Source organism: Heliangelus exortis, chromosome 1 (genome assembly GCF_036169615.1).
Source record: "Heliangelus exortis chromosome 1, bHelExo1.hap1, whole genome shotgun sequence".
Lineage (NCBI taxonomy): Eukaryota > Metazoa > Chordata > Aves > Apodiformes > Trochilidae > Heliangelus > Heliangelus exortis.
In genome coordinates, this window is record NC_092422.1 from 169145274 (window position 1) to 169172827 (window position 27554).

Here is a 27554-nt window from a genome sequence, read left to right on the forward strand (position 1 = left end):
GCATTTCTTCTTTGACAGAATATTCCTCCTTTCCTTCCCACTGGCTTAATATAACTGTGTTGAACAGGCATAGGAGACAGACCAGGTAGTTCAGTTCCTGTGCCTCCTCCTAAGAGCTCTGTTGAATTATCCACCTATTGCTTCTATGAACAGGATTTAGAAAGATGGTAAAAGTAGAATATATGGTATTAATCTTTAAAGGCAAGAATATCTTAGAACTGGAGTCCTTCAGGTGTTCAGAGGAATTCAATCATCCTCTGAGATGACCTTGGATTCATCATCTTTGTAACTGCTCTTTCTACAGCTGTGTACTTCTGTTAAATCCCTCCTCTCCACTACGATAAACTTTGGAGTTTTCTAGTCTAGAGAACTAAACTTCCTTAATACTAAACTAAAGAGCTGTGCACCTTCCTTCCTTCCAAAGAGCGTTTCTGAAGTCCCTTGGACTTTGCCACTGAAGTAACTGTGAAACTACCACTGCTGATTTTGTCAAAGATTCACCAGGGGTTTGTTCTCTTAAGAGAAAGGTTTAATCAAAGGGGGTGTTCCAGCAGACATCTAACCTAGGACCTGAATCTCTCCCCTCACTAAGAAGAAAAGGAGTCTGGCTAGCATAGGTGCATAAAAGTGAGAGGTATAAGCAAGCCACCACTCCAAGGCACCCATAAAAAGTAAGAGATTGTTAACTGCTGAACTGAAAAATACCACAAGGATCAGAATAATGCAGTTCCACTGCTACTGAAAATTAAAACATGTAAGAATTGTCATGACTAGAAAGAATTCCCTTCATTCTTTCACCTCTGTGATCACACCTACAATCTAGTCTAGATTATTAAAGGGAAACAAAAATAATGAGATGAGTCTTTCAAAGATTACTTTAACTCACTCCAAGCACTACTTGGCTGGCTTTGATTTCTCAAAGCAATTAAAAATACTGTATAAATATAGTTCAATAGTTAAATGGCCTACTAAGGCGTGAAAGCAGAATATGCATTTGTATTAAATTAAATCATTATGCTTCAAAAGGATTACATTATTAAAGCAAAATACTAATCTTGGCATTCATTCTATGAGTTATGTGATTTTTTCATTGATATTCTTTTTTGCTATGTTGCTACATTTAAGCAGAAGAGAGTTAAATCTTTTGGATTTTTTCCATCTTCTTCTAATGGTAGAGTGCAATGAATATGAAATACAAGCACTTTGTTACATTAAAGTGAAAGAGTATAGTATTCCTGTGTGAGTGCAATAACAAAAATATTAAAGTATTTGCATGACATAGCTCAGCAACTGGATAAATTAATGGGGAAGAACAGTTCAGCCAAACAGAATTTGAATGTCAGACCTTTAACTCATTGGTGAATTGATGGTCCTACTAAAACAGTAGCAATCAAAAGCTTGCTGAATTTTTAAAAAAGGGATTCTAACTGCACAGTGAACCAAAATTTATTTTTCTTCTTCTCCTTAAACACCTTATAAGTCAGTCATTTTTTGGTTGGGAATATCCAAGATGCTGAAAACCAAAAAGAAACTATTTAGGGGTTTAAGAAGAAAAATTAACCCTTTGTCCATCAACTAATTTGGGCATTTCATAGTACACTTTTCTGAAGCTGGGAGTGTAGGGTGAGCTGCAGTGAGTCTGACCAAAGGCCCATCTAGCTCAGGACACTGACTCCAAGTGGTCTGTAATAGATATTTCATAGCTTCAGTTCAGTAGCTCCTCAGTCAAAGGCTGAATATAGGACATAGTTTTAAACATGGGCTGACAGATGAAGCCTCTGTTTGTAACTTTGTCACAAGAAGTTCAATTTAATTTTGTGTCATACAAGAGTATTATTTGGATAGTTTTCAATCTGCTGCCTGCTTATTTTACTGAGTAACTTCATTCTCACCATGTGAGTGAATAGTGTATTAAAAAAAAAAAAAAGAAAAAAAAAAAGAAAAGAGAAGAATCTCTTCCTATTTAGCTCTCCCTGTTCTTCATGACTCCTCCTTACTTCAGCTGAAGTCCCCTTTCCTCTTGCACATGCCTCATCCAGAATTCACTCTCTAAGCATGGTACCCGTACTGATTTTCTCTGTACTTTTATAGTATCTTTCTTTAGTATCTTTCTTTAGTACCTCCAGTATCTGCTTCCTGAGGTCCAACAAGAACACATTTTCTGTGAATGTCACACTTACCTATAGCATTCTTGCAAGATTGGGGATAGTCAGCAAAATCTCTAACATGGAACAAGTTAGAACAAGTAACAAACTACATGAAGTTGCAATATATTCCTTTTTTGCTGGTGTTTAAAGGCACTGCAGACTCCTCATGACTTCATGTCACCCTGCAATAGCCATCAGTGGGGATTTGGCAGGCAGGTCCCAAGGCAGGCATGAGGCAGCTCAGGCTGGAGATGAAAGCAGGAGGAGGCTACCCAGCCCTTTGCATGCCAGTGGCCACTTTCCTGTATTCTGATGGATGACAATTACATATTCCTGTCTTGTCAGTATTCTCTGATAATAAGTAACCTATTCTGCTCCTTTTTTGTGTGATATTCTTCTCTTAAACCTTTGTTGCATTTTAAATCTATGTACCCTAACATCTAATTTCTAGCTATGAAGTCCGTCAACCACCACAGAACAGCTCAGTTTCAAGCCTTATAGCTATAAATTAAATTTTGTTGTATTCACACCTTCTGTGTATCAGGGCTTTCCCATATAAATGAACAAATGACATACAACATTGGGATTACCACAGGAGAAAAAAACCATAATTAGATATGAAAACATTTCTGCAATCTATCCTACTGTTGAGTTTAAATATGAGAAAAAGAAATTGAAATTGAGAATATGGCTTTTCAAGAAAATAGTTGTTCTAGCACAGAATACAGTGTAATGTATGGAGTTGTTAAGACCTAGATGTCAGTGTAAGGCTTGGAAGGAAGCAATATCAATAAATTAGAAATGTGATGAAATGAATTGCGACGATGAAGGAAAATCAAGAGAAATACCAGAGTACCAGAGTACTGAATATGCTAATTTATACACATTTATTTACCAGGCTAGAGAGTATTCTGAGAATTTTTTACTTAATTTTTGATTCATGAGACAACAGCAAATGCATTAGGAAAGTTACTCTTCTTTTAAAGGAGAGCTCTTTTGGAAAAATATTTTTAATTTAGTAAAAGCTTTTTGCTACCTTTTTTGTCACGGATACTTTAAGTTCCAGGATCAGCAACAAAGGATTTTCATGCCAGTTAGAAGACTGTTTTCATCAGCATTACTTATGAATTTTACCTCTGTTATCTTCTTTCCTTATTACTACAATCATGCTTGCAACAGATGGACATTTTCAAATTATGGTAGAAAGATTCTGATGATACCACATTAAAAGTGAATGATGACCTGATTTACTCAACACTAATATGTTCAATAAATACTAATGTCCCTTTTAAATAATAATTAAAAAAATAAGAGGATAAGACAATGAAAATGTTTGTATGAGTTACTTCACACAAAAAATTTTGCATTGTTCTTTGAAAAAGCTATGCTTCAAAGTAAATATTTTTTCAGGATACTAATACAAGCCTCTAACAAATAAAATTCATAGGTGTACATAGATGTGTGCGGTGAACAGAGAGAAGCTCTCATATTGTCCTACTGATATAAGTATATGTGATACATTCTTTGTCCACTCTATTAATTATTAAACTAAGACATTAAACTGATTTCACATTTGAAGGTGAAGGTGCCTGGTGCCTTCCTTTTTTCCCCCAATATTTTCCCAAACCAGAAATTTCCCTGCCCTCTCTCCCAGCTGGGATGAAGTATTGAAATGTGAGAGCTTGACTGTATTTTTCCTTACTATGGCATAAATTCATTGCACTGAGGCCACTGCAATTACACAAGTGAAGTGAGAAAGGAATCAAGCACCATATGGTTTGAGTTCCTACTGATTGCAAGAGTGCTTTGATTACATTAATATCAGCATTAGCATTATGACAAAGCAATGGAAACCAAAAAGCATGCAAGAGACAAAAAAACCCTCAAGTCAGCCTTCAATATATTTCAAAGGAAACAGATAAGCCTATTATTAGCCATTGAAACAAAATTCTTTGGTTAAACGAGTTGTTCCAGTCTTCAGCTGCTTGTGGTATCTCAGGAATCAATTTAAAATTGTGTAGATCATTAATTTACTATAATGGGCTTGAAAAATATCCCCAGACCTCTAACTGTACAACAGGCACTGCCCAATAAAATACAGCAGTTCATGACTGTATTCTACACTGATTATAAGTGTAGAGTAAAATAAATTTAAAAAACATTAAAGCTCAGCACATAAACAGCAAGTGATTTTAAGATAAGCACTTCTATTTCAAGGTGTTCACTAAAAAGAAATGCATGTGAGAGTGCTGTGTTTGGTAACCTTCCTTGACATTTTTCTCAATTAGAAACAGTGGAAGTTTCTGCGGGGCATTTGCCTCCCTCTTCAACATGTGACTGTTTTTTCTGTGAGAAGGAAGAGGGTGAGGAAAGCAAAAGTTTCTCCCCTAGAAAAGAAGTTGAGCTATAAATTACATATGTCTCTGGTATCTTCTGCATTTGACTTTCAAACGTAATTTAGTTAGTTAAAATGGGCTGCATTTTTAATACCTAGGTTAAGACCTCAGGATTAGTTAAGGGTTCCTGGTGTAAATATTCTTGCACTTAAACCTCATTCAGACCTAATTGAGCAAGTGCTAAGAATTACTCAGAGTACACCTACAACAAGCTGACAGCATGGTAGCCTAGCACAGCACCAGCAGCCACACAAGAAAATGGTTTTATTTTGCAAAAGGGTGAGAGTCATATGCCTGAAACATAGGAGAAAAGAGGATTCTGCTGTACTGCCTGGCCTCCAGCTGCTGATCCAGAAGACCTCAGGTTCCCTATGGATTATACCATGCCTGCCAGAACTGTGTCCGTGTCTCTGGTAATCTGGGGCATCTCAAACGCTGGAGGCTTTCTTTAAGCTTTTGAATTACACCCTAGATGACAACTGATTATAATGGGACTTTAGACACCAGCTTAGGTGCATTATGTAGATTACTTTGGATTTGATATCCAGTGAACAGGAAGAAAACACCAGTCTGGAAGAAATGTTTTCTAGACATTCCTGTCTCTTCAGTGCAGCCTTCCAGTTTGCTTAAGATCTGGTCATGCCTGCTGAACATCCAGGCTATTCTGAACCCATTCACTAGTTCCTTAATTGTCCCCACTAATTTATGCAATGATCTTCTCTGAATTTGATATGATGCCTTATGTTTTGTCTTAGCTAATGTTTTACATCTCTCTGTAAATATTTAAATTCCATTTTGGACAGCTGACCATCAGAACACACATTCATATCTAACCAGATCTCCTCTTTGCAAATCTCTAAGGAAAAGGATGGTTACTCAGACGTTACTCACCACTTTATCACTCTTTTTGAGCAATTATTCTAAACCCTGTTGCACTAGTAGAAAGTTTTCTGTAGATTAAAAATTAGCAGACATAATTTGCCATGTGTAGGTTTTAAAATTACACTTCAATGTGCTCTTTGGGAAAAGTATGCTTTCAGCCTAGAAACAGCCTGAGAAGCTTCCCTAATTTTCTTTGTATTGTGTATTCCAAATATATGACCCTGGCTTTTGTCTCCTTTTCCATCTCCTTTACTAAACAGAGTCTAGGGATGCTGCCTCTATCCAGTCCAACAGTGCCACAGTTGCTCTCTGTCTAGCTGGGGTATAGTAAAAGTTTTGGATAAAAAAAATTCTTTAGTATGGAAGATAAAGCAATATAAAACTCTACAAACCACCATTTGTTGGCTGCCAACTCTCCCAGAGCTGCTGACCTCTGGGTAGGGGCAGGATTGGGGCAGGGCTTCCAGACAAGACAAATCAGTTTGGGACCAACACTACTGACATGATGGCTCTGCTTCCAGTCTGGGATGTAATCTACCTGCTGCTATCTACAGGGTTTTAAACCACTCTGATACCAGATGATAATATATGCATGGTACAATGCATATAAGTGATGCATAAGACATGTCCTAAATATAACAGTTGCTTCAACTTTTTTTTTCAGCTCAAAAAATATGCTAAAGTGATTCCCCCAGAGCATGATAATATAATGCAATGTATTACAGCTTTTGAAAAGTGGTTGACTTAGTACCCAAGATATTCTCATATAAAAATGGTACAGTTAACAGACTGAATGCTAAATGGATTAAGAATTCAGTCACTGGAAAATTTCAAAACTCAATTACTGGAAAGAGGTCACTGACTTTCTAGTGTAATTCCACAGTGAACAGTAGTGGACTGAATACAATCCAATCATTTTCATCAAAACCAAAAGCAAACACCTAGGGAACTGTATACATGAATGAAAATGCCAAAGAAGTCAAGAGTGATGACAACAACACGTTCATATGGAAATACAGACAGTGTGGGAACTTAAACCATTCAAACCCACTGTGCTTTGTCATAGCCACACGCAAAATTACACACCGAGTTAAAAAGAGACATTGTACAAAGATTAGAATGGGACACTGTATCCTGGAAAGCAAAGATTCCAGACAGGATTTAGAGATGGTGCTGAACAAAAAAACCCAAAAAAACCCAAACTCCATTTTAAAGCAGAGTGCAGGGAAATAAATGACTAGTGAAAGCCTTTCATGAATAATGCTGGGAGTAGTAATTGTAGGGAGGTGAGACTACTTCCACAGACAGAGGAATTGAAACAGTGCCTATAGTTAGAGTGTCTGTGGTCCTAAAGGAACTTAAGGAAGTTGAAGAGTTGAAGTGAAAAGCTGTTGAAATCATTTGAAACCTGAAGAAAATGTTATCACAGAAAAATTTAAGGCACTCAGTCTGTTTAGCATTTGGTCAGTCACATGACGGATACATATACATTTCTTAATGGTGGAGAACATACCAGGCAGAAAAAAGCTCTTTAATCTAGACAAAAGCTATAAAAGGAAACAATGGCCAGATCCCCAAACCAGATAAATAGAGAGAAAAATTTGGCAAAAAAATTTTCAACAGTGCAGGTGATGAATAATGAGAACAAAGTATCTGGTAAATGATGGATTCTCAACATCTAGAGTCTACTGGATCAAGAGTGGAATTGTGGATATAAACTACACATATTGTTGAAAACCAACAGACCAGAGGTCCACTCTTTTAAGAATGGGCATCTTCTTCACATTATACAGATAATATAGTACAGGCATTGATTATTTTTTTTTAAGACACAGTAGTGGTTGCACTGACTGTCTGACAAGAACACTGTTGATGTTTTATCTTTATAATTCCTCAAGTCTATTTTTTAACAAAAAAGAAAAAAAAAACATAATGCAAGTGTTTAAATCACAACCTTGCAAAGACACCATGCAAGTCCTTGATGTTTATCAATACATTCTATTTCATACACTTATGTGCTAAGGCACTACTTAAATTACAAGACTAAGAGGAAAAAGATGTGCAGACCATGCCTCAGATCACATTAGAGTCAACACTGAGTACACGTTGAATCAGCCTGAATCATGTTTCCTTCCCCTCTTCACCAATCATCCAGCCCACCCTGAAGTTGAGCATGTTGCATTTCTCATTGCTTATTTATTTACCTCTTCATGCCACAGATCCTCTCCTCCCTGAAAAGTAGAATTTGCTTATCAATTGGCCTATGGATCGCTGTGGACCACTCACTTTTCTCAGTTACTTTCCTCTCAGTGGCAGTTGACAAAAAAATGGAGTTATGCTTGTAAGACTCAGCTAGAAGGGACAGCCCAACTGGGGACACCAGTAGAAACAGTCTGGTATTTGGAAGATGGGCAGTGTTTCTAGGATTGAGCTGTATGGATGCTCAAGTGTCCTGTGTGCATTCTGAGTTTTCAGAGATATTGTAAGATAAAGCCAAATTTTCAGCGCAGTCACCTCTCAAATTTTGGATGGGAATGGTGTATCCATCTCTGGATAGTGTACAAAAGAAATATCCAGTCCAAGATTACCAAGGACTGTGGGAAAGAGAAGGGAAGCTATCTGCTCACCTGAAATTTTTATTCGAGCTACTTCTCCATCTCCTCCTTCACTGTGTGCTCGGACCTCGACAACATATTCACCATCACTGGGGACTGGGACCTCTATTGTGTGCTTTCCAGTTGAAAACAACTTGCCTTCATGTTGTCCATCTGGTCTATAAAGTACCTAGGAAAGACACAGTAAGTATAGTTACTGAAATGCTACATTCCCACAAAAACACAGCTACATATGGTGTGTATAGATGAGATAGCATTAGCTTTTATTTATATATGAAGCCTACCTATATCAAAACTTAGTAGCTGATATTACTTTTTCCATTTTTATGCAGTGTGAATCTAGAGAGGATGTTTCTTCATTGTTTTCTATGTCATAAAATTATGAAAAATAATTTCAGCCACATTTCAGCTTCGATTTGAAATAGGTAACTAAATGACAGATAAAGAAGGGTGGCAAAACCACAAAATCTGAGAACTCAGCTGGGTTTGCTGACATAAAATTTATTAACATTTTCATAAAAGAAACAATTATTGATTTTATTATTAAATCTCAATAACATTAAACTGTTGCAAACATGATAGTATATGTCTATTGGGACCTTTAGAAAAGATCCCCACACCTTCTCTAATCATATCTGTGAAACACTGTCAGCAATTCCCAAGAACCAGTTCAACTCCTCAAGCAAAATTTGTACATATAGAACATGATACTGGTTTCCTTACTGGCAAGCAAGTAGCAAAGTTAAGCAGGAATTAATTTTTTTAAGCTTTTTATACACCCTATTGTAGAAAGAACCACAAGTCCTCAGGTGTCGCCGATAATGAACTGGGAGCTTAGGCCCAGCTGTGCCCAATAATTAGGGCCTGCCCCAGCCAGAAATGGGCGGGGCTGGAGGGCAAAATAAAAGGCATGCTCCCAGAAGCAGAAAGAGGCAAGAGATGAAGATGCCTGAGGAGAGGGATGGCAAGAGAGCTCCGAAGAAGAGCCGAGTCCCCAAGAGAAAGGCTCGCCGCAACACCCTATAGTTAGTATGTACACTTGCTCTAGTTAAACAGCAATTGCACCTTATGAGGTTAAGTGTCCCTTCTCTTCATCTAACTTAGGCTTTTAAAGAACTTGTTTTCCAGGAACTGTACATCCCAAGGAGATGAGAAAGGGAAGCTGAAACAATGCATACTGGCATAAGGAAAAACTATCCAAGTGTACAATTCTTTTAAGCATTATTTTTAGCCACAAGACAGTTAATGTAATCATAGGGAAAATCAGGTTGCTGCAGTCACTGATCCAAACTTTCCCACAATAAGGCTTATGATCCAAAAAATGTCAGTGCCCCAAAGTTTAAATCTCATCATAATGACTCAGTCCAATGCTTTGCACTGGGTATCTGTGATCTCTGAGCATGAAACCTTCATCTTTAGCATGAAACTATGTTCAAGTCTGATTAGGTACCAAAAGTCAAAAATGTCAATAAAATGCTTCACATGTAGCATACACAAACATAAAAAGTATCTTCATAGAACATACCTTGTATCCTTCAACTGCAGACTCATTTGACATTGCCCTTACATGATCCCAGGTGATGATGTACCTTGAACCAGATCTTACAGAACTGATAATTCTTGGACGTTGGCTTGGAGCTGAAAAATAACATATGTGTAATGTGCACACAAACGAGGTTTCATGAAAGTTTAATGACATTTTTATTAAGACATGCAAAAATCTTGAAAGGGAAATTAGGCTGATCTTTATATGATTAAGGAATAGTCTCCTTCCTGGAACGAATTGCTACAGCTGCAGCCAGACACTTTTGGATAGCTTATGCAGTGGCTGCTTTGTGGGTTCATCTTTCTGTGTTTCTGTGCTGCCAGAATGGCAGAGACCAAAGTTTACCCTTCACCATGCTGCTGACCATGTGTCTTTGCTGGTGTGCAATTATGTTCAGAAACTCCCAGAAATGTGGCTTAAGTCATATTTATCCATTGAGATTAAATATTTAATTAACCATTTAAAGGCATTTATATGGTATTTAACTCAGTAGAAATCAGAGTATCCCACTGCAGAAACCATTAACTGCATTTTGCACAATAAGCTCATAACCCTGTTCTTACAGGGTTATTACAAGGAAGAAGGATTCAGGCCCTTCAAAGCAATATGGCAGAAGGACAAGGGACAAAAGGCACAAATTTGATTAAAAGAAGCTCAGACTTAATACTCAGAAAAAGCCAAGCAGTAGAACAACTTTCCCAGACAGTCTGTGCAATCTCTGTCCCTGAAGGTTTTCAAGACTGAACTGAATAAAGCCCTGAGCAGCCAGATCTGAGCTCATAGCTGACCCTCCTATGAGCCTATATGCTTAATCTCTCTACCACCTTTTGTAAGATATCCACACTGTACACATGGCAACAAAAGAGAGGAAAGAGAGCCTTAGTAGACATTTTCAAATAACATAAAGGCAGAGTATTTGGTATATGAATGAGAAGCCACACTTGAAAATATGATGGATATACTGCAACATGCAGTAATGAAGCACATGGCATCATACTTAACCTAATGATCCAGTTACATACGTGCTTTCCTGGTGGTAACATCAATGGTCCCACTGGGAGGTCCATAGCCTGCACTATTGAAGGCAGAAACATCTACATGGTAACGAGTATTAGGCTTCAGGTTTTCCAGTTTGGTTGAATACTCTTGGTTGCTCACTTGCACCCTCTGTGCAGCTACTTCTTTATCATGAGCAGCCCAGTAACGAATCTGCAAGCAAGAAAATTGAAGGCTTAAATTTCATGTATTTAGTCTTAAAGTTCACAAAAACTGATGTATTTTGGGTATTCTCATACTACATGCTCTGGGTAATAAGCAAGCTAAGAGAAATCGTAACAGCAATAGCATTGAATTCTTTCTACAGGCTATGATTTTAACTGAATTGTGTATATATATATATATATATATATACAGAAACAGAAATAAATTCAGGTTTTATTATGAAATCTTTTCTCACAGTGGTTTAACTTTTTCTCAGCTAAGTCAATAGAAGTGTGGGAGATGGCGAATGCCTTGAGAGGACAAGATTGTTTTCCTCTTCCTGTTTTGTTTGAGCATTTTGCTTTAAACTTTATTATTGTTTTCCCTCTGCTCATGTTTTCACAGTATTTTGTTTAGAATGTCTTACAAATGTAATACTTCGGTACTTCTATCCAGGGAATGAGAGGATTTCAGACATGTTATCTGTATTTGAAGGCCTAGATATGTGTACCTAATAATCTTCTAAAGTTCTTTGGCTAAATTCAATCAGATTTCATAGTACAATATGACATTTGTCAAAATATATGAGGAAGAATCTGAAAATCCTTGAACTGTTGGAAAAGCATCAATATGAGCTTGTAAAATCTTAAAATCCAGTCCGTTAACTGTGCATAGAAATTCTATGAGTGTTTTTTCCCAATAAATTGTTCCATTCTACTTAAATTCTTTACACATTTACAAAGTACCAGTTTAAAAGAAAAATAACTTCTATAGAGTGATGCCATTCTACAGGGTCTGTTGCATCCACAATGAAAGTAAATCACTGTCAGTCTCAGGGTTTTGTCTGGTTTAGAATCATTTGCATAAGACTAAATTACTGCACTAAACTGATAAGAGTGGAAAGCTGTGCACATTAACTGCTTCTTTTGAATGTTAATACACTCAGAACTTCTGCTTGGCTTCTAGAAGCCTGTCTTCATCATGATTTTTGGGTATGCTACCTGATGACCTTTTAAAATTTTTTAGCAAGGGGGTTATGTTGTTGGCAACTTCAGGCTGGAGGAAAATCTTGCTTTGTAAGATTTGACTGGTGATATCAGGTATCCTGTTATTTTATCCTTTAAATAGCAAGTGCTTTAATCTTCTACTCAGTGGACACTAGTTTTCCCTGGAAACTTGATTTAAGGAATAGGTTAGAAGAGCAGATATTTTGTCAAGGTGTTAACATGACAGTTCTCCTCTCAACAAATGATGGGTGCAACCCACGTTTGGCAATGCTTTACTCTCTCATTCAGGTTTAAATTGAAATGCTGTTTTTCAAACATTTCTTTCTTTTACCTCAGAGCACATACTGTGGCTGAATGAGGAGAGGGGCAGTGCAGGATTTCTCTTCATCTACTTCAAATGTCTGTGAACATAGGTATTGGATTTTGGCTAACAGCCAAAATCACTACACAGAGCTTACACTCATTTAAATACTGAAGTCTTTTGTCAATGCTCAACACATCAGTCTTGCCCACCAGTGTTACAGGTTACTCATACTCTGATTATTATTATATGACAATAGCTCAATGGCTTTTCTCACTCTTTCCTGATATAGAAATGACCACATTGTATCTGTAGAACAAAATGGCTCTGATTTTTACATACAACACGCCTTCCTATCTCTCAGAAGCTAAAAACAGTTAATTCTTAGTTATATAAATGTATGTCCTGCACAGTGTTTTGGAAATTTAATCCACTACCATCCTAAAAGTCAGATTACTGTAATTTAGGCACTCATGAAATTCCCACTTATTGAGGTGGCTGTTTTACTGAGTCAACAGCCTTTGCCACAGAATGAGAGAGGAATGTGCACTCCATCCATCCCACAGGCTTCTCCTGCTTCCACCTGATGAATGGTCTCAAACTGGCATAAATCTCTAGCAGTCACAGTCATTTCAGCTGAAGGTCTGATTGTGGTCTTCAAGCCATATTTACATATATATATATATATATTTAATATGATTATAATTAACAAACTGTTGTAGATAAACCAATATTGAATGCAACCAGTAGTATTCCACAAGCTGTTAACTCTAAGTGGTTGACTACAATGGGAGAGAGTGTGTACATCAGGAGCTGTAGGAGGTCATGAAGTTCCAGGTGACCAAAACTTTACTAGCTGTGACAGGACCAATAGTAGATTTGTTGATGACATTAACTGGCCACTGAAGAAAAATTAATTTATGTTTCATATGTTCTTTGATGTTAATTAAGTACCTGTTTTACCTAAAGATGGCATATACACTTTATGTGAAGATTTTGTTAATCATAGGGCATATGGTAGAAGCCTTTGAATACCTCTGACTTGCAAAACTTTCTACAATCCTACTGTTCATTTGCACTACAGTGAGGCTTAGGGTGTAATATAACAAGTAATATACAACATCAAACAAGACAAGTGAGAACAATGAATGAAAAGGTAAATGACTTCACTGAGAGCATATTGCATTTCAGGCAGAAGTAATATAATTTCAAAAGTAAATTAAATGTGAACTCCAAATAATATTGTTCTTGGCTTCAATGTTGTAGATTTAACTACTACTACAGTGTGTGAGCTGTGGGTCATGCACTCAGAATGTTTCTTTATCTCTTCATTTCATACACAGTCATACCTACATTTTGTAACAACTCTTGGAAAAGAAAAAAGAATCACTGTAAGATGTCTCCCTTGAGAGCAAAGAAAAAGTACTGTCCTCTTTATGCTATTTTTACTGTCCTCATCATTTAAATAATTTGAAAGTCTCTTGAAATAACTTGGAAATTTCTTTCACTCTCTTGGAAGTGGTCTCTGTGGAAGTGATTCTAAAATTAAATGCCACATTGCTTCAAGTCACATTTCCCCACTTTGCAGAGTAGCCCCCTCTTATGGAAGAACTTGGATAATAAACCCGGACAACATGCTTCTTCCTGACACTTTATTTACCTTGCTGGGGTAATCCCCATGGGACACAAGAGGGAATTTCACCCCTGCTCTAGAGCTGGTTTAGGAGACAAACCAGCAGTGATGTGGAGGAAGGAACACCTTAGCCATCATGAAATAGTGCAGCCCTCTGTGCTAAAATTAGGGAAAAAACAATCTCTTTTGTGGGCATCTCTTCTATTCAAATTTTAATTTACTGAAATACATCAGCAGTTTTTTTAAGTGTCATGAAACAAGCGCTCTCACATTTATCTTTCACAGAGACAAGGCATAAAAGAGATACTTCATATTAAGAAAGTACACTAATGGTGTATGTTGGTACACAAGGAGCAATAATGGTGAGCAGTGATAGATTTGTTTAATAAAATAAACATATCTATTGCATAGAAGCATTAGGATATATGCATAATCTCTTTGGTATTGCATGCACTGAAGAGCTGTGGCTTTTAGCAGGCTATTGTAAGAACTCATAAATCTTAAATTCTCTCTATGGATGGAGATAGTTTTCATGCTTATCTCTTCTTTAAGTGTGACCTGAGGATACTCCTCTGTAATGGCAAAATGCATCAGCTCACACTCATCACTGTGAGGGCAGTCATCCTGACAGTATGCATTAGTGTCAAGAAAATATGACTCCTGCTGGTGTGAAAATAGTTATGTCACAGGTTAAATACCTCCAGGTACTCTGCTCAGGGTACTCCCACCTCTTAAGCTCCAGCATTTAAAAGGTCAGTTATGCAATTTACAGGTAATAATAAAGACCAAATGAAACTGAGGTGTTCTGGTGATTGAAGGATTTTGCTAACCTGTTACAGCTGAGCAGTAATTAAAAATAAATATTGGAATATTTCTTGATGCCAATAGAGACAGAGCCTTCCAGATGTATTCATTAGAATTAGTTTTAATGCTCCTTCCCTGACAGCTTATATTGTAACTTTATAAAAGATAACTGTGGTCTTGACCCTACAGAAGAACTCTGTCCTATGGCTCTTTCAGGTCTGATGGAAGAAAGATCTGATCTTTTTTTTGTTTTCTTTCTCCTCTACTAGCATGAGGGTGGTGATCTATGATCTAAAGAGAAAGATCCTAGAATTAACTTCTTAATGAGCTCCATGGGGCAGTAATTCATGTCTATCTGTTTATAGTGTAGCCAGCTGGGAACTTTTTTCCACAGTCCTGATAACTAGATTACTTAAGAACAGTAAACATATTTGAAGATATTCAAGCCACCCAGCTCACAGTGGACATGTGAAAGTGTAGCACTTCTCTAGGAATGAGTGGGTGAACTTATGGTTCAGCTATCAAATTAAGGCCACGTCCTCCACATCTATACTCCGTGTGACAAACCTCTACACCTGTTTCCAACATATCCCACCCCTCTTCAGAACAGCAGCTATTCTCTTTACAGTCCAAAGATCTTCCATGTTTCTTTCCAACTTTTCCCTTTTTTTCTATTGACTGTTACATCAATAGAAAAAATAGCCTATTGACTGCTCTTTCCTGCTGAATCCTCTCCCGTCTTGCTCCCTATGTCCCCTTACAGCAGCTCAGAAAGCTTTATATAAAATAAAGTAAAAAAAAAGGCCAAAAGTAGGTGTGCAGGCCCCATACCCAGCTTCTGCACAGTGTCCATCTCAGGAGTGCAACACCACTAAACATCTGCCTCAGGCACACAGGTCTGAGTTAAAACCATGAATTCGTAGCTCCTAATGCACAACCTCTATGAAAGACCAAACCAGGGGCTGCTTTAGTAAATTAGGAGTTACCATTGGTGTCAGTGTCTTTAATTCAAGCCCCAGTGTCCTCTGCTTGTAGTTTTAAAACTTTGTGTGTACTGAGTAAGATCAAGCTTTATATGGAACATAATGTTAGTCCTTGTTGAGATCTTTGCTATGATCTTATTATATTACTCCCCCTAAAATTACATAATTCTCATGGAGGCAGAAGCAGAGATCAGGAAATATAAAAGCAAGTACTGCTAATTACTCATTTATTCACACATTTCAGTCATACAAGTACATTTTATGAAGCTACTCCACATTTGGATGAACTCATTTTGGAACATAAAGAAAACCATCAAGCAGCTGGTACCTTAAATCACAAAGTCACTGACAAACTAAGGCTCCAAATCCCTATTTTGGAGCAGAGCCAAGGTAAACCATCTGTATGCTGTGGAGTTCATCAGCATCCACTGATGTGGATGATGTTAAGACTTCCTTGCTGGATTACTATGTGACCATTTCTGGGTGCACACACGCTGGGGCAGCTGCCATCTTTGTTCAAGGACAAGAACAATTTTTACTATTAGTACCACTTAGTCTTGGACCAGATGAACACACCTTGAAGCTCTTTTTCTTGTGGAGAATAGAAACCTTGTATAAAACATTATTGTCTTACACAATAGCACTCTCTCTGTTATACTGGATTCTGTCCAGATGTCACAGAGTCCCACTTGCTACAGCCTCTGTGGATGAATTATATTAATAACTGGTGGTAATTTAAATGGGCCAGGAACTAGTTACAATTTCATGCCTGTGTTGACAATTACACACAAAACTCAATTTCAATATGTTTTGAGAAGGTAGATATAGGAATTGAAGTACAGATTCTTGTATGAAATAATGATGCCTTTTTTCAATCAGATAGTGAGCACATACATTTGTTAATGTTTTAGCAGTGAAGTACACAGCACCAAAAATAATCTGTTTCTCAGGATGAGAAATCTGTACAGCAAACAACACGTAGAGCAAAGTGAACCTTAAGACAGAATGCTACAGTAGGAATTATTCTTGCATCCAACTACTGAAATTAAATGAATGAGAAGATCTACAGTGTTACCTCTAAACTCACCTGATATCCTTCCACAGATTTATCAGTAACATGGTGCCAAGAAACAGACATTTCAGAAGATGACAAAACTTTTACACTCACATCTGTAGGGATTTCAGTTGGAGCTGGAAGATGAAACACAGGTTAAACATCCAATATCATACAGGGGGTCTTCTCATTTCAACATTTTGTAATATTTCCTTGCTATCAGGGAGCCAAGTGTGTCAGTCTTTAATCAGGTTTTATTTGAGTGAACTTTCAGTTCAGTCATGGATGATATGGAAGGGAAATGACTATAAAAACAAAGCAATGATCCTATTACTTGGCTCAGACTGAATATTTTTGTGTTTCAACAGTTTTCATGCTGAAATTTGTGTGAATTAAACCCAGATTTTGAGAAACAGAATGAAGCATCCAGTGGTCTTTAAATAAATTGCACATCAGCTCACAGATTATATACATCACATTTTTTAAGCTGGTTAGACACGAATATTCATGTGTATGTCACTAAGTCATGATGATAAACTTTTTTTTATGAGATCAGATATTAGATTTAGACCTGGCACATAAAAACTTGAACATAAGTGTGAAATAATCTACAAAAAGAGGGGTGTGAAAAGAGCACTCCTTTATCAGGGGTCCAACATATATTTGGTTTTTTTTGTGTTCTCAGTCCTGGAAAGCCACCAACACAGAATACAGACCTTTATAATGCATTCACATTTATTCAGGATTTCCAACATTAAGTTTTAGTTTCATTGGAAGAAGCTGTTAATTCCCCTGCTGGCTGCATTTAAATGAGGTAAGGAATCTAAAAAGGCTTAAATTTAGCAATGTCTACAAAAGATAGAGTTTTCCAAGTAAAAACAGTTCTCTGTGATTATTTTGAAACAAGTTGCAACAGACAGGCATGGCAGCCTGGGTTGAGGAAAGCTTTCATATACTTAATCTTCCAACTGGGCATCCAGTCAACTATGCATCAAAACAGCCACTGTTATGAAAAAAAATCAGTTACATCTCTCATGAAAAGTATCCCAGGTAACAAAATAATCTTATATGCAAAGTTACCTTTTGTAATTGTCTTTCAGTGACTGTTAATAATGCAAATGTATAATTAAAAAATTATACATTGTTGCAAAAGTGTTTTCACAATGACAGGCACTTAGATAGGCAAGAGGCCTATGTACTCATTACTAGCAATCATTACTCCCTACTAGCAATGGCAGGTATGACTGGTAGTTGTCAGATATGGAACTTGGCTTAAAACATGTGGGAACATAGAAATATCCTGGTGACTAAAGTGAATAAAGAAGCTCACAGTTTTAACTAGACACACATATTACAAAATACTCAACTTATTGGAACATACATGCATGTATGTATATATATTTATAGATGTTCATGTGGAATATTAGACGACCACATTGTTTTAAAATTAATACCTTTGAGAAGCTGTGTTGCCTGAAAGTAGGAATATCACTGATTCAGAAGTACAGCAGTACAAGTGGAATATATGTATCATCTAAGCTATTCCCAAATCATTGTCAGAATCTTCTCCAGCGTATCAATTGAAGAATTTGCCAAAATGTTTCATATTGAAAAGTTCCAGCTGCAAGGGATTCTGCTGATACAATGCTCTAAACAATATTTCATTTGCTTATGCTTGTTTATGAGCTCCAAATAATTGATAGCCCTATTTGGCATTTATGTTCCATAAATACTTTGCAGTCTCTCCTGAGCCAGAAAGATGACATCAGCTGCTTTTCTCTAGCCTTCTAATTCAGTAATTGTACAAATAAAAGAAGCAATCACATGGGCTTCACAACATGTTCTCTTCACTGAAAACATAGTGACCATTGCACCCTTACCTTCTAAGCCTAACTACACAAGGCTAAGGATGGGAGCAGGTAAAATCATTGCAAGGTACTGAGGTGACTGTACAAGCCCTGATGGCAGCAGAAAATTCTGCAGAATGCTCCTTGGAGTAACTTCCATTACATCTTCCTTCTAATGCACCCTACAGGTCCTGGATTTGATACTGTCAGTAGTCAAGACAACAGCTCTGCACAGGAGCTGTGATCACTACTGTTAAGGTTTGGAGCACTGTGAATCTGACTGTTTTTGTGTTTCCTGTGTTTGAAATTGAAGAAAAGCTTCCTTTTGCTGCCTGGATCTGGTATAATTTAACCACAAGTGTTTCCATCAAGTGTCAGGACTCTGAAGCCACTGAAGTGACTTTATCTGGGAGGCAGCACTACTGCACATTTGCTTTTCTGCTGCATATCTGAACTGAAGAGCTACACAAACACACTGCCACCCCTGACACAGTTATTGTAATCCTAATATAAACACAGGGAAGCTTATCAGTCAGCTGTTGATAATGTCTTTGAGAAAGGATGGATACTGAAATGTTATTTGGCAGATATGGCTTTTATTACACCATAGCTATTTACTAATGCTTTTATACAATTGCAAAACCAACCCTTCTGTTGCTGCAGCATCTGTCAAAGAGGATATCCTAAGATCCAGTTTTATGAGAAAAAGGATTATTAATCTCTTGGAACAGATAAGTGTTGCTTGCTTGAATCCTGAATTACTGTAAAAAACAAAAGGACTATTTTATCTTTTCTCTGTGTGGGGGCAATTTGTGTGCAGAGTTCCCATTTGTGCTGATGGGAATCATGAACATAAATCTCCCATAAAGTACACAGAGTGAAGAACAGAGTTGGAAGTGAGTGAATGTGGCCTTGTTATCATATCCCTTCTCTTGGCTCTTTGGTCTGGATCTGTTGACTTTGTGAAGGATATTCTGCTCTATGGAAAGAAAAATATGAGCAATTCTTCAGGCTTCTGGCAGAAACTAATAAACCAATTTTTTTAAAAACAGGCTTGAGTGATTATATTGCAATTAGAATGTTGTATATATTTCTCCCTATTTAAGGTAAACATTCTTCAAGTACTTTCTTTCACTGAGTTTGGAAATGTCATTTAAACTTCAGTCCTAGAGATCACAGCATGTGAAATTATTCTAGTAAGAATTAAGAAAAGGATTTTACATGTCAAAGAAATTTTCACTAATTATTCACTCTGCAGCTCTAACATCCAAACCAGAACCAAGAATGTGGCAGGGATAATTTATTTTAGACTGTAAACATGCTGGAAATATGACTAGGTACAACTGAACTATTATTCCTTCATGATTTTGGGCTTAATTCTGATACTTATCTACTAGAATAACAGGCTTTAGTGTGGTCTGTTAAGAAGAAAAAAGATTGCACAAATGTTGAATAGATGTATTAAGACCACAGAGACATTGCTGGATAATTATTATTTAAATGTGGTGTCCAATATTTACATAACCAATATGAAGATCAGAATTTGTTTTTTAAAAAATAATTAAATCTTTAAAATCTGTGTGAAGAATCTTGAATGCTTCTGTGTATTGCTTACTGACAGCAAGCACAAGTTAAGTGATGTGCATCACACAGGATGCAGATTCTGGAGCTGTTTATTCAGAACAACTGCAAGTGTTATGTGAGAGCAAAACACCCTCTCCCTGCTGAAGGGACCTGGCTCAAGGACCTGGTTCTCTCTACTGATATTGGCAGTGCTGACCTGGTGCCTCAACGCTACCTGAAATGAGGTTGTAGTGAGGTGGGCTTCAGTCTCTAGTCCCTACTAAAAAGTGATAGAACAAGAGGAACTGGCCACAAGTTGCACAAGCAAATTCTTCTCTGAAAGGGTTATCAAACACTGGAGTAGGCTGCCCAGAGAAGTGGTTCAATCACCATCTCCAAAGGTATTTAAAAGATGTGTAGATGTGGTTGTTAGACATGTGGTTTAGCCCCGGACTCAGTAGAGTTAGGTTAATGGTTGAACTCCATGATCTTAAAGCTCTTTTCCAACCCAAATGGTTCTATGATGCTATGATTCAGTGTGAAACTTATCTGGAACCTTTACTCACCATCTTGTGCTGAATAAATGACAGCAGTGAGACTGAATGGTCCATCCCCTTTGTTGTTAAAAGCTTTCACTTTTACTTGGTACTGGGTTGAAGGTGGCATCGATTCATCCTTGTGGACATAGCGGCCAATTTCAGGATTAGTAACTGTAACTCTTCTCCATTCTTTCTCACCAAATGGCTTGAAAGCCACTATATAACCAAAGTTATTGCCATAGTGGTATTCTCTTGACAAAGGCTAAGGAGGTAAAAGATAAAACATACTTTTTGTAGCCAAATGGATCTCTAATGAAATATATAATACATAAAATACAGAAAGCATTGATGTGTGCACTGTAAATACAATGAACTGAAGTTCCATTTTCTTGTGGTTTGCTTCTACAGTTTGCTCCCATCTCCTTTAAAAACACACCACTTCTAATATGCAGAGCTGCAGTAGTATCTGTTACCAAAATATTTTAAGATCTTATTTCTCATCCAAACTCAGTGCAAAACACACCATGTTACCTCCTACAGAGAGAAACAATGAATGATTGTGTGCTAAAACTGCTCTCAGCTGTAGCTACCAAAAAGGGCTTTCTCAAGGAGCAAGTGATCCACAGACACACAATGGGTTGTGTATAAGTCCATGTGCATGTGTGGAGATAAATATTCTTGCAAGAGAGAGAGACAGAAGAGAAAATTTATATGGCTGGCTAAATTGTATTCATTTACCTAGAGCTGGTCTCCTAAGCCACTCGCACAGCTGGTGAGGAGATGGACATATTCAAACAATGATTCATCCTACTACTTTTCACAGATGATGGACAGGGTCCAGCTGCTGTTTTAAGCTAGCTACCTAGCTTCTAACTCATGAAAGTTTTAAGTTAAACGACCCCCATTTTGAGTAGAAGCATTCAGGGTACCAATCCAGAATATTTCTTACAACTATAGCTGATCTTCTATACCTAGGAAAATGTAACATTACAAAAAACAGCTATTATAATGAATTTTGCTTCATTTACCAAAATTCTGCATTCCGTGATCCCTCCTCAATCCACAGAGCCTTTACCACAACTATTAGACAGCCAAATGAGTCAGAATCATGAAATTCATCAGTGTAACTGAAGGGCTGACCAGAAGCATTCTTTGAAAATAAACTTCCTGCACCACCTTTTTTTGATATTGTAAACTCAAAGAGATGAAATAGCTTATCTTGAGGCAAAGGTCCTGGAGCAGTAAAACAGAGTCATTATTCTCCTTAGGTATTTATCCACTGTTACAATGCTTCAACTAACATGTGTAGAGATATTCTGAGCAAGGATTTATGAATCTGAGATGTTAATAGTAGAATAAGAAAAAAAGAAAAAGCCCCTAACTCACAGAATTTGATGTTTATATTTGTTTGAAGCTACAATGAAACTCAGATTCTCAGAGAAGGAAAATTCTGATGAAAACTCACAGAATTCTTGGAGCAGAAGAAACATTTAAGTTTTGACTTCAGAAACATAACACATGAATTAAAACACTAGAATAGATAATACCATAATAAAAAAATAAATAATGCAAACACAGATGTTGGAACTCAAAATTTCAATGTCTGATAAGAACATTTGAACAATAATGGAAATTCTTTTCTTCATGACAAAGCTTCCAAGAGAAATGTACAGAATCAGACCAAAGGCTGAGACTTCTGACTTTATTCAGCTTAAGGTTAATTGACCCCTGTCCTGGGTGTGCCAGCTATCAGATCCCATTGTGTCCCATTTTCTATGCTGCTGCTGTAAATTTTTCCCCACTCTGGAACATCAGTGCTAAAGTCACAAGAATAACAGCACAGCAACAGCAGGCAGCCTTTGACTGGTTTTTGACAGCTGGTTCTAGATGAAGCTTCCTAGACATCAGTATGGGGTCATGACCGGATGCAAGAAAAAACAAGGTGCCAGAATAAGGCCCAGAATCCAACAGCACTTCCCATCTGCACAGCTCAGTAACCAGTAGGTTTCCTCTTGCTTGCTGTTCTTTTTCCCCCAAACTTAACTGCATCTCTAGCAGAACAGTGGCTCTGTTCAATCAAAAACTGGGAAGTCTCCTCAGTACACGATGACGGGAGCAAAGGGACCCTTCTAGAACGTGGGATATGTATTGATAGTCTTGTAAAATGAGTGCTTCTGGCTTCCTGGGTGGGTACTCTAACCATGAATCATGTTTTGGAAGAGAACAGCCTGATACAGCTGACTGTAGGTCATAACATAACTTCTGCTTCTCTGGGGAACACAAGTGAAATACTGATATATGTCAACGCTGAATTATAATGGAGCTTTAGATAGTGGAAAGATCCCATCTACCTACAACATGACTTCTGAGAACACATGACTGACAAGTATAATTGGCAATTAAGATGACTGCCAACAGGTAAAATTAAAGAAATCCCTCATGCCAAAAAGGAGAGGGTTATTTCATCTCTAGCTGTGATGCTAACCACAAGCCACCAGGTGAAGATTTTAACTACAAATAGACTATGAAAAAAATCAAACTCTAGATAATCTATTTTATGTGCTTTATTTTTTGTGCATCAGGCATATTCTAAGTACTCCTGGATCAGGTAGAACTCCTGTCTTAGCTTTTTTTCTACCTCAAGTCTGACTGGAGTTCAGATGAAAACTGGATACCTGGATTTCCAGAAAATATATATTCATGTACCTAAGTTTAGATTCAGAGGCAACCTTGCAATTCAAAACTTAGATTTAAGACTGTGTCACCTTTGATAGCTCATCCTCTGAATCCATCTCTGTATGTAGCTGCTTACAGTAAACCAGAATCCTATTTCATATGCCAAAGTAAGCAGCCTGGATGCAGCCCTAGCCTCAGAATGGTTTTCAGCCAGAGAAAATTTTAGCAAGCCAGAACTGAAACTTAAAAACTATATTCTGGAGGGTTTTAAATATAATGCTGGAAGTCCCTGGCCTCCAACAGCTGCACATAACAAGTAGGTATAACTAGCTGAATAGTTTTCGGTATCCACTAAAAATTTTGAAAAATGAAACTGAAGAGGGAAAGACAAATAGGGAAAATTAGGAAGAATGGGCTTGTTGCTCCTACCTCTCTTTCCAAGTTCTTTCAAAACAAGACTTGTAAGAGCTTTGATTGCATCTCTGGCTGTCTGATTCAACCTGGACTTATGAATCACAGCAAAAGCTGAAAGGGGGTTGGCAGCAACATGGGAACCTGCCATACATATTGTTCTTCTCTTCTTAATTAAGGACTATTTTGAGTAGCATATGCAAATGTCAGCACATTTGAGGGAATCAATATACACCTTTATCTTAGCCTTACAGATAGATATATTGGTGTCTGTCAGACAGGCTCTGTAAATCTAATGCCTTGATTCAAACCCACTTGTTAGACTTAGTAGTAGAAGATTCTTGGGAAGTAAATATTTGAAGCTTAGTTTGTCTGACTAAATGAGATACTCATTACAGAACAGAAGTAAAAAGCATGACATTAGGTAAGAGAAATAATTGAAATATAAATCTATTAGAGTGTATAGGAAAAATTGAAATGATCCTGTATATCAGATCTTGCAATAGTCACTACTCTCCTGGTTAAAATTATCTTTTTTTAAATTTAGCATATTCTATGATTCTATAAAATAAAAAAAAGGACTCATCTACTCCTTAACCTAGCACTAGTGGAACTAAGAAATAATTGTCTCAATATATTTTAACAGATGTGTAGGTGGTTCTTTTTTCAGAAACTTAGAATTTTTTTTTTTTTTAGGTAAATTAATTGGTAAAGTACTTAGGAACACTGAATAAGGATTTTGAACAGAATTTAAAACCAAATCAAAACCAAATCAAAACAAAACAGGAAAACCCAGATTTTTTAGCCTAAACATATGGCTAGCTATCTTTGTATCACACTTGAGAACTTTTCCAAAGAGGTATGATCAACCTTAAGTATAAAAAGAAGGAAATCAGCATATGGATTAAAGTTTGTACATTCATAGGGAGGATCCCTGTGCAGCAATGACAAAGTTGCTGATGGAATGATGTAATCCTTGTATTTCTTCCCACAAGAAAAAACACTCTTCACAGTGATAAAGCTGCTACACTGAAATAAACCATTCCCCAAAAGACACAAATGGCATAAGGTGCTTCATATGCCTCATAGCCTTGACAAGACAAACAGAGAGGTCAGTAGCAAGATAAACTTGTTTTTTTTTTTTTTCCAAGCATAGCATATAATAATTTCTTTTGCCATAAGTAATGTTTCTGTAACCCTGTTTTTGGTTGGACAGTGAAAGGTTCTGATTTGAATCAGACAGGCTGTGCTACCAATCATATTAGAATAAAATAAAACTCATAAAGGTTCAGTATACAAGAATTTCTTTAAAACCCCAGTTAATGAGAGACTACTTTATAAAATGGAAATGTTTTTTCTTTCTTTTTTTTGTTTGTTTTTTAATAAACCCTGTAAATCTGTGCATAGCACATTAAAGTCATATTTAAGATGTTATACCTTTATTTGTAGCAAGCAAATCTGTATGTTATTCAGATTCTAACTTTAAGAAAAGGCTTCAAAGGAAGACACAGTATGCAGAATCTTCAAATGCAGTTTGCAGTTATGTCAATGCATTCTCATAGTATGTGTCTCTTCCAAACATTATCAGAGTGGTTTAGATCACATTTTAGAAATGTCCAATACATAAGCATCTAAAACATCATCATCCCTATTCCTTTTAAGGTATTTTTGTGAGAAAAGCCTGAAAACCTATATACTGTGTAAAAATCCTACTCTCACAGGAGCCAGTGACAAATCATTCATGAATTTCAGGAGGAACAAGATCAGAAACAAGAAAGTGTTGGCTTTGTGCCATCTCAGTGCAAGACCTACCATCCATGTTATTGTCAGCTCTCTATTGCTTCCACCCCCTCCTCCAACATCAGAAGGAGCCACATTAGGAGCTAGAAAAACAGAAGAGATGAGAAAAATTACTACAAAATATGCAGTCAGTAAAAATATCACTATTTACTTTTCTTTCTACCAGCAGGGCCAATGAGCCCACATGGTACACACAATGAAAATAATGATAGCTTGTAATAGCTGTGAGAGACTGTGGTCTTGCCAAGACTAATGTATAGCTACTGCTGCAGGAACCATGCCAGCTCTAACCACAGCTAGCAAGCAGTCATTCTTCTTTTTAACCATATTCTCAACAAATATTATTTAATTGAATATTCAGAAACAGAACACTCAGAGAGAAGCATTGTGAATTATTGTCCTGGTGCTTCCCCAGACATTAGCATGCCAAGGGCTCAAGCACCCAGGACTTGAACATCTATTTACCTTTACAGACTGTGATTTGTTCCATTGACTTCAATGGATTCACTCACAATGTACAAAGTTAAATCCATGGATATATTTTTGAAGCACTGGCATTCTAATCCTGCTCTAGATAAGTGGCATACTTCCTGATAGGCATGTTCACAATGGACAGATGTTCAGAAGCAAAGCTGGCATAGCACTTAGTAATTTACTAATTGCATTTTACACTGATATTCTGTGTAATGAGATAAGATCTGTCAATCTGTCATTAGTGCACAGCTGACTGGTAAAGCAGGATATGCTCAAGGACTCCATTACAAATCATTCCTGCATTCTCATTTCTGTAAGACTTTGCACTGTGTTATTCTATTGCTATCCTCTGTGGTGTTTGTGTATTTATTTGCTGTCACTCAATACTGAGGACACACAAAGTACCACTGAAAACTTAGGAAATGATGGCTTACCTACAGTATATTGACTATGGCCCAGGTGATCATGCATTAGGTATGTGCTCTAGCTACATAAATATGTTCTTTGTCTTAAAAATTCTTATGTGATCAGGACTTTTCTCCACTAATCAGTGAATGTCATAAAATAGGGGATAGTTCCTTAGTGTTCTCCCACTATTTATGTGAGATGTTTGCTGAGGTCTTCTCTGAGGGACAGCTGAGAAGAAACACAAAGCTGAGAAGAATTAATGTTTTCAGAAAAAATAAAAAATATATAAAAATAAATTTGAAATCAAGATTTAGTGAATGGTTTGTGTTATTTATTTCTGGCCTTCCAGAAAGCAAATTAGTGGAGACCAAGTCTAAACATACATACCATAATGATCCAAGAGTAAACTTGAAATTTTTACTCAACCTCCTTATTACTGAAATACACTGCAGTCACACTATTTATTATGAGAGTATAAATTTAGTGATAAGTTAGAAGCAGAAGTTTGCTAGAATTCTGAAGTAATCAACAAAGATATGCAGACTGCCAGAGAAAAGAGTGCTTAATGTCTTACAAATCACCCTTTTCAAGATAATCTCCATCACTCTCTCAACCATTAAACCCTGGTTTCTCTATCCATTAAACCCAGATTACTAATTCAGACAGCTATACTTAGACAATTACCCTAATGCATCCAGAGCTAAAATACATAAATGCAGCCTTTGAGCCATGGAATTTCAAGAAATCATTGGGGAATGTGTTATTGATGAAGCAAGACTTCATTAAAAAGAAAAATCACAGCACACATTCTTAGTAGGCTAATAAAAATGTTACTGATATTGCAGTTATCTGGAAGAGAAACTTCAGAACTAAAAAAGATACCAGTAACATTGCTTCCCCCTCACACAGAATGACACAGATGCAGCAGTGTTTGCTGCTGTTTAACACAGCAAAATGTTAGAAATAGGGACAATGTGTGAGAATGGGTTGTTGTTTGGACAATAAAATATTTACCTTTTTCAGATTTACATGAAAATGTACACACAGGTCTGGCTCTGCAGTACCTTTGGAAGCTGGCAGAACAGCCCAATTCCTGCTGCTGCTGCTGCTCATAACAGATTCCAGCTTCTGGCAGAAAATTCACTTGGGCACAGAATTTCATCTGCAAACTGTTACTGATTTGTACCCTATTTTGGCACGGGAAGAAGTGCTGACTGATGCCTAGGAAGACTACATTAACATTTTGCTTTGTTTCACTAAAAATGTCT

At 37.0% G+C, this 27554-nt stretch overlaps 1 protein-coding gene across 3 annotated transcripts in view; it reads right to left on the reverse strand.

The window, feature by feature from the left end:
• CNTN1 (contactin 1) overlaps window positions 1-27554 on the reverse strand; it is a 244928-nt gene that overhangs the window by 9067 nt on the left and 208307 nt on the right. For all 3 annotated transcript variants that reach the window (XM_071733630.1, XM_071733631.1, XM_071733632.1), the window contains 6 exons: window positions 25417-25487; window positions 20545-20779; window positions 16602-16705; window positions 10609-10795; window positions 9566-9678; window positions 8053-8209 (listed from right to left, as the gene is read on the reverse strand). In XM_071733630.1, the coding sequence (XP_071589731.1) occupies window positions 8053-8209; window positions 9566-9678; window positions 10609-10795; window positions 16602-16705; window positions 20545-20779; window positions 25417-25487 (867 nt within the window). The remainder of the gene's footprint in view (window positions 1-8052; window positions 8210-9565; window positions 9679-10608; window positions 10796-16601; window positions 16706-20544; window positions 20780-25416; window positions 25488-27554) is intronic.